Below are 12,439 nucleotides of genomic sequence, written 5' to 3' on the forward strand. Positions count from 1 at the left end.
CAGATATTCATTTTAAAGCTGCTCAGAACTGAACTAACTCTGGTTCTGCCTCAGATTCTGGGTTTATGTTCATGTTGGAACATGTTTCAGTGAATCTCTGCAGCTGTTACCATGGAAACATCTGCAGAGATTCACTTTAAAGCTGCTCAGAACTGAACTAACTCTGGTTCTGCCTCAGATTCTGGGTTTATGTTCATGTTGGAACATGTTTCAGTGAATCTCTGCAGCTGTTACCATGGAAACATCTGCAGATATTCACTTTAAAGCTGCTCAGAACTGAACTAACTCTGGTTCTGCCTCAGATTCTGGGTTTATGTTCATGTTGGAACATGTTTCAGTGAATCTCTGCAGCTGTTACCATGGAAACATCTGCAGATATTCACTTTAAAGCTGCTCAGAACTGAACTAACTCTGGTTCTGCCTCAGATTCTGGGTTTATGTTCATGTTGGAACATGTTTCAGTGAATCTCTGCAGCTGTTACCATGGAAACATCTGCAGATATTCACTTTAAAGCTGCTCAGAACTGAACTAACTCTGGTTCTGCCTCAGATTCTGGGTTTATGTTCATGTTGGAACATGTTTCAGTGAATCTCTGCAGCTGTTACCATGGAAACATCTGCAGAGATTCACTTTAAAGCTGCTCAGAACTGAACTAACTCTGGTTCTGCCTCAGATTCTGGGTTTATGTTCATGTTGGAACATGTTTCAGTGAATCTCTGCAGCTGTTACCATGGAAACATCTGCAGATATTCACTTTAAAGCTGCTCAGAACTGAACTAACTCTGGTTCTGCCTCAGATTCTGGGTTTATGTTCATGTTGGAACATGTTTCAGTGAATCTCTGCAGCTGTTACCATGGAAACATCTGCAGAGATTCACTTTAAAGCTGCTCAGAACTGAACTAACTCTGGTTCTGCCTCAGATTCTGGGTTTATGTTCATGTTGGAACATGTTTCAGTGAATCTCTGCAGCTGTTACCATGGAAACATCTGCAGATATTCACTTTAAAGCTGCTCAGAACTGAACTAACTCTGGTTCTGCCTCAGATTCTGGGTTTATGTTCATGTTGGAACATGTTTCAGTGAATCTCTGCAGCTGTTACCATGGAAACATCTGCAGATATTCACTTTAAAGCTGCTCAGAGCTGAACTAACTCTGGTTCTGCCTCAGATTCTGGGTTTATGTTCATGTTGGAACATGTTTCAGTGAATCTCTGCAGCTGTTACCATGGAAACATCTGCAGATATTCACTTTAAAGCTGCTCAGAACTGAACTAACTCTGGTTCTGCCTCAGATTCTGGGTTTATGTTCATGTTGGAACATGTTTCAGTGAGTCTCTGCAGCTGTTTTTATATAAAACATAAAGAAGTGAGGCTGATCGGGACTTTAAACAGTAATTTATTAGATATTCTGTCTGATTAACAGTAAAAACTAAAAGATATTCAGTTTGTTATCTTTAAGATAAAAGAAACCACATTTTTCTACATTTTATTCTTTATAATTTAAAGAAAGAAGCCAAATGTCAGACTTTGTGTGCAACATGATGCAGCATCTAATGGCTTTTTAATTTATTCATCAATGGATCAATTCATGTATAAAAGGCTGCAAGATAGTCAAGTCAGACCAGGTTTATATAATCGCTGCATTTTTCTCCTTTAAAGTAAAAGAAACTGAACATTTATCTGCAGATAAATCGCTGAGTTTTCATTTTTTGTTCCTAAAAACTAAATCAAACATGTTTAGTTTTCCGAGTGGCTGAAAAACGAGCGGCTCTGCCTCACTGAGACATCTTTCAGGCTGCGATGAACCGGAGTAATTAAAGGTGGAAAGGCCTGAGTAATTAAAGGTGGAAAGGCCTGAGTAACGGTGATGAGATGGGACAGGAGGATGGGTGGAGCGCCTTTGTTCTGCCTGCTTCAACAGGAGCTCATGGTGGAGCCACCTCCACCACAGGCCTCGCCAAGCAGCCCCACCCTGCCTCTCAGCTCGGGGAGGATCCCACACAGGCCTGTTTACCTGCAATCTGCCACATCTCCGTGCAGCAACAACAACAACAACAACAACAACAACAACAACAACAACAACAGGAGCAAACAGCACGCACTTCCCACAGATTACCGGCCCAACAGCACCAGAAAGCCCGCTGCCGTGCAGCTGCTGCCCGGTGAGGAGCTCCGGGGCTCACGGGCCTCCGGTGGAGGAGGTGGAATAAGTGACTGAAGCTAAAACGGCTGAATAAGTGACAGAAGGCCGGCTGGAGGTGGGGATGTTGGCCTGGCAGCGGTGGGGAAATGCGGGGAAGCCGACAGGGAGGGGACGCGCAGCGGATTCCTTTGTTGTGACTAATCTGTGCCGGGCTAACGCCTGCTTCCATTTTCGGACAGATCCTTATCCAACATGCCAAACACTTTCCCTGCTTCCAGTCGATCCCTTCAAGCAGAAAAATGCATCACTTTTCTCTAAAAATGATTCAAATCGTGGCTGTCAGAAACCCAGTGGGTCAACAATGGTGTTATAACCCGAACCCATGCAGATAATGTGACACCTGCAGAGGTCATCACCGACCCTGGTCCGGAGCTTTCATCCCAAATGATCCACATTCAACATCCCTCTAAGAATTCATTTCGTTTCAAATAATACAGGAAAGAACAATACCGTGTCCGATAATGGAACTCTGCTAGCAGCCGTTAGCATCAGAGCCGATGGGCGCTGCTAGTCTGACACAGTGATGACATCACACCCATTTATGCACATATTCTTTAAAAAGAAACACAGATGAGGTAAAGTTAATAAAGTGTGATGTGTTAACGGGCCGGTGAAGGGCGGAAAAACGCCACCTCATCCTGCCGTTATTTAACCAAACAGGTGGGCCGCATCATTAAAACCCGGGGCTAATCTGCCGCTGAGTCTGCGGGAAAAAACCTGAAAAAACAATTAAATAAAACACAATCTCCAATAAAATACCAACATTTATTCACAGATGATATATTTCCCCCCACTGAGAGTGAAACCAGGTGCCAGAGAGCAGATCGGCTTAAGGATGAGACACCACCCGCCGCCGCCCGGGTAGCATCACCGGCCGGCTAACCTGCCGACCGTTACCGGTCCTAACGGTCCTAACGGTCCTAACCTCCGCAAAAACAACTCGCTTCCACGTCTCCTAACGCGTGGAACTGAAAATAAGAGATTAAACAGAGAAAAACAGCCTTTTATCCGGCTGGTTTCTGAGCAGGAGCCAGAGATGCTAACCCGGTTCAGCTCCACTGACACGTTCAACTAAAAAAAAAAACAAAAAAACGGAAAATTTACGTCCAGATGCAGCTCAGAAAATTCAGCATTTTATTTATTTATCCGTTAAAAAGGCCAAAAAACCCGACCCCGCGTTCATTTCTGCACGTTTTCCCCGTCAGATACTCACACGACGCCGGAGCCGCTGGTTCCTGTGTCACCGCCGGCTGCTCTGCTGCCTCTGCGGGGGCTGGCGCTGCTTTCCGGGGTTCGGCCGCGGGGAGGGCGGCGCTCTCGGGAGCAGGTTCGGGTTCGGCCGCGGGGGCCGCGGGGGCCGCCGGAGGCTCCGGGGCTGCGAGCTTTGTGCTCTCCGGTTCGGCTTTAGGGGCGACAACTTCAGGCTCCTCCGCAACGACAGAAGGGGTCGTGGAGTCTGGGATTACACTTTGTGCCACGGGCTCCGGTTCGGGTTCCTTCACCTCCGGTTCGGGCTCCGGTTCTGGCTCCGGTTCTGGTTCTGGTTCCGGTATGTGAGCAGGCTCCGGTAACGTTACCTCCGGGAGGGCCTCGGAACTTTCTGCCAACTCTGAGGCGCTGTCTGCGGCCATGTGCCGCTCCAGCGCGTCCTGAGCCCCGCCGACCAGGTCCACGATGTCATCCACGCTAAAGAGGTCCTGCCCGGGCTCGGTCCGGTCCGGCTCGGCCTGGTAGTGGTGCACCTCCTCGTTAAACATCGGGGTGGTTGAAGAGACTTGCTGTTCCTCGCTGTCTGCCATGTTTCTTTCTCTTTTTTTTTTCTTTTTCTTCTTACTAACTGTTACCTGATGTTGGAAAAAGTTTCAGTTCCGGTAATTTTCCGGCTCGGTTTGCCTCGTCCTGTTGCGGACTTTCCTCTCGGGGAAAAGCTGTGAACCCGCGCCGGTTAGTCCCTCCGGTAAAGCCTGCTTCTCTACGCCGGACAGACCCGCTGAAGTGCGCCACACAACAGTTGCCACAGCGTCGGACCCGAGTCTCAGATGGCCACCAGGAAGTTGAGAAGGGAACAACTCCGCTGACCAATCACCTGCAACGTGACCCCTGAGTGACATGGCGTGTGACCAATCAGCGCCGGTTTAAATGGGCGGGGCGTAACCCGACACCGCCTCCATAAAATGGGGCTAAAATTTAGGGGGAGCTGAAAGTTCAGTCAGTTTTTACATAACTCATAACTCTTTACTCCCAATTGAGGCATGTTGCTGCATATTTCTACCCCAAAACTATTCTAAGGGACATAATCTGGATAGTTGAACTCAAGTATTTGAACAGATTTTAGAGGAAAATATTGTATTTCTTATTTCTGTAAAAAGTAACTCATTATAGTATTATAGAATAGATTAGATAAATACTTTATTTGTCTTTATAAATTCAAATTCGTCAAGTAGCTCAATTTTTTTTAAATATTTACAATGATTGAATTAACAACAATGAAACAACAATAATAATACTACTACTAACTAAATTATAATAAATGACCAAATGGTAAAATAAACAAATAAATAAAAATCAATCAATCAATTTGAGAAGAACTCAGCAGTCACTGTTATAAAGCCTTATGGCTGTGGGAACAAAGGACCTTCTGAACCTCTCAGTCCTGCAGCCTCTCACTGCAGCTGCTCCACATTATAGTATAATAGATTATAGTATTTCTTCTATCTGACAGCTGTAGTTACAGGTAACTTTACAAGTTTTAGATTCATGCACACAAAATGTGAGTTTCTAAGCAATGTAAAAGGGGAATAAAACATCTGAAATCCTCCTTCCAGCTCTGATTAAAGATGGTCAAACAGAAGGGATATCCGGTAAAACTTAACTACTTAATGCAGAAACACAGTTATAATGAAGCTGTTCCTGCAGTCACACCAACAACCCTCCAGCTCTACATACAGATACAGATAGTTCCTCTGTTGATCCCAGAGGGAAACAGTTTAGCAGGTAATGTAACGTTAGCACATCGAGAGTGAGGAGAGGACCGGTGTTGTGTTGGAAACACGCCTTATCCACACAGCTGCAGGTTGATGAGTTACAGAACGGAACCGTTCAGCTAGAAAGCTTCATCTAACAAAGTAATGTTCATCTTTCAGAAAATAACAACAATAACTCCTTAGAAGCTGGTGTACGTCACTTTCATTAGATAAGCTGTTAGCGTTAGCTGCTGCTAAAGGAACAGCAATAACTCCTTAGAAGCTGGTGTACGTCATCTTCATTAGCTAAGCTGTTAGCGTTAGCTGCTGCTAAAGGAACAGCAATAACTCCTTAGAAGCTGGTGTACGTCATCTTCATTAGCTAAGCTGTTAGCGTTAGCTGCTGCTAAAGGAACAGCAATAACTCCTTAGAAGCTGGTGTACGTCATCTTCATTAGCTAAGCTGTTAGCGTTAGCTGCTGCTAAAGGAACAGCAATAACTCCTTAGAAGCTGATGTACGTCATCTTCATTAGCTAAGCTGTTAGCATTAGCTGCTGCTAAAGGAGCAGCAATAACTCCTTAGAAGCTGGTGTACGTCACCTTCATTAGCTAAGCTGTTAGCATTAGCTGCTGCTAAAGGAGCAGCAATAACTCCTTAGAAGCTGATGTATGTCACCTTCATTAGCTAAGCTGTTAGCATTAGCTGCTGCTAAAGGAGCAGCAATAACTCCTTAGAAGCTGGTGTATGTCACCTTCATTAGCTAAGCTGTTAGCATTAGCTGCTGCTAAAGGAGCAGCAATAACTCCTTAGAAGCTGGTGTATGTCACCTTCATTAGCTAAGCTGTTAGCATTAGCGGCTGCTAAAGGAGCAGCAATAACTCCTTAGAAGCTGGTGTATGTCACCTTCATTAGCTAAGCTGTTAGCATTAGCTGCTGCTAAAGGAGCAGCAATAACTCCTTAGTAGCTGGTGTACGTAGACCTCAAAAGGTAAAATAGGTAAATACATTCGAGGAAAACTCTGGAGGGGAAAAACCGGGGAGTTCTGCACACGTAATGGAGATCACAATGTTCAGAGGAATGAATGAACTTCAGGAAGATGCGTGTCTGTAGTTGCTTGTGGATTTTGTCTCCAACAACACACCTGCTAGCAGCAAAGGTAAATCTGATGACCTGCTATTCAGCACAGTCAGCCACAGCAGGGCTCTTGCTCCAGGCTCATGAATGAGCCATCACAGATAACATGGCAGGTCTTACATGCAAAGATCCATCTGTATTGCTTTGGAAGAGGGGTCTTAGGAACTTGGGATGAAAAGTCAGACTAAATTCACACATGGTACAGCTGTACGACACATCATTGAAAAACTTTAGGATGATGCTTACGGATTAGACCAGTAACCGCAGACAGATGGACACTGCTGGCCACACATTTATGTGATAGTCACTGCTTTTCATATCCATGAGAACTCATTCCCGGTGCGTGTTAGACTCCACCAGTTCTGCCCCTCATCACCGGTCCTGTTTGTGGTTTTCATGCACAGGATCTGGAGGTCGGGGAGATGAGGGTTTGGGAACCTCTGCTGTTTGCAGATGATGGTTCTGTTGACCTTCCGTTCAGCCGGGATGAAAGCCAGCTCCTCCAGATCTGAGGCCTCGGTTCTGAACCTCCGGGTCGGGGATGAGTCTCTGGCTCAGCCGGAGCAGTTTCAGGATCTCTGGATCTGGTTCTCAGTGATGGTGAGTTGGAGTCAGAGATGGACAGACGGCTCGGGGCTCCGGTCCGTCGTGGTGAAGAGGGAGCTGAGCCGGAAGAACAGGAACACATATCAAGTCTCTGCACAGTCGGCTCTTGTAACCAATTGGATACCAGAGGTCAATTTAACTTATTATTAAAGAGTAAAGATTGTCTTGTTTGCCAGGGACAGATGCCTATGCAACTGGAGGGCAGAAGTCTGATTTACTCTTGTCATTTGAATTTATATTTGTGCTAGGACGGCTGTAGCCTGGGTGCCAGCCGAACTTAGCCCCATCCATAAAATTTTTGGTCGGGAAGTTTGGTCTGGCTCTGCTCAGTTGGTAAATCTCTATGCTATCTCTATCTCTATACGATGATGGACAGATGATCAACAGGGACATTATCGACTACGTCACTAAAGAGCGCTTGGTTTGACTTCGTTTGAAACAAACATGGCTGCCGCCGGAGAGCTAGGGTGTGTAGATTCTGCCATCGAGTCTGTTCTACAGGATCTCCACATTGCATTCATTTTGAAAGACGAACAGAGGAACGCGATAAAGGCTTTTATCGATAGAAAAGATGTTTTTGCCGTCCTTCCTGTGTGTGTTGCTCAATCTACGTCACATACTACGTTGCTCTGATTGGTTGTAGGTCTATCCAATTGAGCGAAGAGGCATTTTTTCTCCTGGTTCGGTTGAAACACCCCATACTCAAATCTCTATAGAGCGGTATCAGACTCACATTCTGACTAGAATCGTGAGTATGACGTAGTCAGGCTAGGACGGCTGTGCGTTGGTCTGAAACATGGATTCACAAAGCCGGTAGTCACCATAGCTCGCCCAGCTTGTTGTCAGAGTTCAATACTTCCCTCTGAAACCCAGAGAAGCAAAGCTGCATAAGGAAGAAATATTTCAGTCCTACTGAAAAATAAAAAACCTATCAGGGAACAGGGTTTTCTCAATGCAGTCAGGCACCTGGGAAATGTGAATTACATTTTTATAAAGCACGAGCATGGACCTGTGGAACAGCTCTCAGTTTCTTCAGAGGACTCTGAATGGAAATGTATGAAGCTGCAGAGGAGCTCAGCCAAGCTTCTCTTTGAGATATAGAGTTACTCAGCACATGGTGACAGGCCAGGCTCTCTATATATAACACAGATGAAGCCGGTCAACATATATTCCCGTGGGACACAGAACTGAAGCCCATGGGCCAAAAAGTAACAAAATCACAGCTGAATTCTTATTAAAGATTCACAGAGTTAGAGTTTTACCCTTATTTTAGATATTTAGCTTTTGTCACCCACTTTGAATATTACCTGTTGTCACTTCAAACATTATGTGCTGACTGGCCAACGTCCACATGCTCAATCTGCTAATAAGTGACCAGATTTCTGGGTCTAACACCCGATAAAACGAGGACATTTCCAGGGAGATGCCAACACAAACTGGGGCTGTCCCAGAAAAACGAGGACGCCCGGTCACCCAAGCATGACATCCGCTCTGATCGCAGACAAAAAGCAACCCAGAACATGTTGGCTCCATCAGCTGTGTGACTAAGTGCTGGTAAACCGACTGCTTATCTGACTCCTGCCATCACCTGCTACTCCACCCATGAACATGAACTTTCCAGATGATTAATAGGTCATAAAAGGCTCCTGAGCCAACAGGAAGGGAGGAGAGGCACCGATTTGCCATTTGGGATTTCTCTTAACTTATAAGTTATTTGGTGACAAAAAAAAATTCTGCAGGTGCTTCTTTGCAAGAATGAAATAAATCGCAGTTTTGACAAATAGTGAAACTCTTTGCAGGTTCAGCCACCATGATGATGAATATTTGTCTTTCAAATATCCCTAAAACTTCACCTTGTACTGGAGGGGATTTTCAGACAACCGACGCTATGACTCACCGTCAATCAGAGAAAATAACCGCCACAATCAGAAAGCTTAGACATTTTGAAACTACTCTCAGAGGCTCAGAGTGCATGAGAAAACTTCCACAACCAACTGAAAAAAATCCTAGAATATTAGCCCTACGTCACGGGGCGTCATTTAGCAAATATTTTCATCAAAAGGGAAATTAAAAGCCCGATTTACGTTCTAAATCAATTTAAAGGACTGAACTGTGAAATATTTCTGAAGAGATAAGAGAGAGAAAGCTGTCAGACATCCAACTTTTAACAGAGTCTGAGCGGCTGACAAACATGTTAAAGAGAAATACAGCAGAGTGTCATCTGCATAGTGGGAGGATATGTCCTTAAAGAGGGGGCAGTTAAAAGCCTGATTCACGTTCTAAATCAATTTAAAGGACAAAGTCCAAGTAGAACAGATCCAGTCAGCTGTTTTAGGTTGTTAGAAGAGGAGATCAGTTAATGAAGAGTTGGGCCCAAGCACAGGGGTTCAGATGAGTTTAAACAGCTGCTGCAGACCCAGAATTCACTCCGAAGGCAACGTTATTGATTTGACTTTGATTCTGACGGAACAAAAAAAAAGTTAATCAAAAGCAAGTTTAAAAAGTTGAGTTTTTAGCTGCTTTATAAAACAGAGGCCCTGATCACATGACCTTCAGGCACCTGCTGGGGACGTAGGGATGGAAAAGCTCTAAAAGTCCAAACCAGGATCTTAAAGTGGAAGCTGGTTATTATTAAGTGAACAAAGAATCCCAATAATTCAGAGCTGCTGGAATAAATATAAATGCAGGAAGAACAGTTTCCAGCTCAGAGCGGGACCCAATGGGACTGAACTGTAAAATATTTCTGAAGAGATAAGAGAGAGAAAGCTGTCAGACATCCAACTTTTAACAGAGTCTGAGCAGCTGAGAAACATGTTAAAGAGAAATACAGCAGAGTGTCATCTGCATAGTGGGAGGATATGTCCTTAAAGAGGGAGCAGATGTAACAGGAACAATAAAGGCCCCAGAACTGAACCCTGTGGGACACCGTAGGAAAGAGAAGAGGAGCTGCAGCCACAGAAAATCATGGTCCAGATAGATATGAGGGGAGCCACCGGAAAGCAGACCCTGAAATACCCCCCCAGGATCTCAGCCCAGAGTGTGACGGTCAGCAGTGTCAGAGGCAGACATTAACTACCCAGGCTCCGCCCTCGCAGTGACGCAACACCTTCGGCTCTGCTACACTTACTCAGGCAAACTGCTCATTCAGGTGGATTCGAGTTCCCGAAAAAATGGGAACTCCACCCACTTTGTCGGGAAGCAATCAACTTTGAGCAGCGGCAACGGCCCAGGGTAGAGGCGTGTTCAAGGTAGTGACGTGGTTGAACTGCCACTCAACCCATGGATTGTACACGGAAGCGCTTCATTCAATATCACCATGGAGCAGCATCAAGCTTTTGACACTGCTGTAGATGCTGTAATGAAAGTGTTCGACGGGAGATTCTCGTTAAAAATCGAGCAAAGAACAGCCCTTGAATCATTTCTTGACAGGAAAGACGTTTTCGCCTTGCTCCCTACTGGCTTTGGTAAGAGTTTAATCTACCAGTTAGCCCCGCTGGTAGCTAAATCATACGTCAGAGGAAAGAGTGGTGTGATTGGCTTAAGCTTAGGCACAGCCTTTTCTGGCCACAACCAGTAGCAACCCGAGGGAGGCGGGTTGACCAGGCCATTTCGAATCGTATTCGTTATGGTCTTGGTCAGACCAGAATCTCGAAGAGATTTGAAAGTCTATGTTAATCAGGCTAGACATTAACCGATCAGTTGAGAAACTATCTGTATCCATACAGAGCTGGAGGGTTTTTTCATGTCTGTTTCCTGCTGAAGCTGTGATGCTGAACCTCTCTGGGAGCTCCTTCTTTTTGATTTGAACTGGAACCTCTTCCCACTTTAACACCGATGCAATCCACTACATTTTGTAATTATTTATATTCGTTACCGTTTTTATCTTCTTTTTCAAATCTGGGCAGAAACAGCTCAGTTTTAGTCACTTCTGAAGCTGCAACTCAGAAAGTCCAACCAGGAGAAAGACTGAACCTCCCAAAACAAACGGGTCAGATTGGAGTCTGTTGATGTTCAGAAAGAAGAAACAACTTGTGACTGAGTGAAAATATCTTAACCAGCAGCTGGTTCACAGATTAAATCATGATGTTATACTCGTGTTAACGTCTGAAGGGAAAATATGTGCACAAAAACATCTGACAGAGTTATCTTTAGCCGCTCAGCAGGGAGGATGAGGATGATGGCAGCTGCTCTGATTATCACCGGTTGCCTGGCATTAGTTTCAAATGTTTACCGTGTGTTTGAGTGGAAGTTAAGAGAAAGGAGAAGGTTTATTAAACGCCTCTCAGACGGCGGATTAACTCTTTTACAAGCCCTTTGTTTTGGATGAAGAGCTCCCATTTTCCCTGATCACATGGTGATAGTGGATGTTTGGTGTTTCGCTCAGCAGTGATGGTGCACTTTGCTCTCTCACCAGATCACATCACCAGCCCTCTGACCAATCAGGAGAGAGCTGAGCACACAGGCAGCGTGGAGGCTACACGGCATCAACAAACAGGAAATGAGCCGAAACACCAGAATACGACCAAACACGTCAGAGAAATGTCACCATGTGTCATGTTGTTCCACATCCAGCAGAGACAGACACAGCCTGGGCCAATGTCCTGTTTCAGCTCAGTTTAATCTGCGCTGGATGCTTCTCAGGAACATTTAAACAGGAATAATAAATACAGTAGTGTGTGTGTGTGTGTGTGTGTGTGTGTGTGTGAGAGGGGGGGGGGGTTACACAGCACTTTCCACCCACTTACATCATTTATAACAAACTGTGTTGTCAGAGTTTGTATCTCTGCCCCACTGACTCATGACTAAGGGTATTACACAGGAATGAGCATCTGTTTTCTCTCCCTTCGTATCAATGCGTCCAGCCACCTAGCGATAGCCGCGCCTGTTACGGTGTTTGCTGCTCGGTCTGCACAGTTTACATTGGGCGCATTGATATCAAGGGAGGCAAAAATAGTGCCAAGCGATTGTGAGGTCTGACTTTTTCCTGGAGAACCATTCTGTGATGCAAATGTATTACTCTGTTGAACGCATATTGTTCTGAGAAGCAAAATGCTTTATTTTTTAAACCCCAGCCAACTAGCCGGACTACCTTCATCAGCACCAAAACTCAGCTGGAACTCTGCTCACAGGACGCAGCAGGGGGTAAGAAGATGTTCAGAAATGATGTTGCTGATATGGGATGTCACACAGCTTCATGTCAGAAGAGGCGAACTATCCCTTTAAAAAGTTAGTAAAATCCCTTTGTTTAAAACTGCTGGAGGGCTCCTGGAAGTGGCGATCAGCTGGAGAGCTAAAAGGCTGATGTGCTTTGTCATCGTGTTAATTAGCAGCAGCTGCTGCCAGCAGCCACGTTTGTCATTTTCAAACCCAGGAGCTAAAATCAGAAGCAGGCCAAAAGCTGATCTTAACAGCTCCCGGCCGTGACATGTGACCTTTCCCATTTTTACCCTGGTATGCTGTGAATGCTGCGCGCTGTCTGCAGGATCCTGTTTCAGCTGATGCGCTCGGATCCTGTCGAACGAGACTGG

At 45.2% G+C, this 12,439-nt stretch overlaps 1 protein-coding gene across 4 annotated transcripts in view; it reads right to left on the reverse strand.

Moving 5' to 3' along the window:
* rtn4a (reticulon 4a) overlaps window positions 1-4,258 on the reverse strand; it is a 41,149-nt gene extending 36,891 nt beyond the window's left edge. For 2 of the 4 annotated variants that reach the window (XM_075474342.1, XM_075474334.1), the window contains exon 1: window positions 3,419-4,249. In XM_075474342.1, coding sequence (XP_075330457.1) covers window positions 3,419-4,004 — 586 coding nt within the window. In that variant the 5' untranslated portion in view covers window positions 4,005-4,249. Of the gene's footprint in view, window positions 1-3,418 lie in introns of all 4 variants that reach the window. The other 2 variants (XM_075474319.1, XM_075474326.1) reach the window with 2 other exon arrangements.
* Window positions 4,259-12,439: the final 8,181 nt, after the last annotated feature.

Source organism: Odontesthes bonariensis, chromosome 2 (assembly GCF_027942865.1).
Source record: "Odontesthes bonariensis isolate fOdoBon6 chromosome 2, fOdoBon6.hap1, whole genome shotgun sequence".
Classification (NCBI taxonomy): domain Eukaryota; kingdom Metazoa; phylum Chordata; class Actinopteri; order Atheriniformes; family Atherinopsidae; genus Odontesthes; species Odontesthes bonariensis.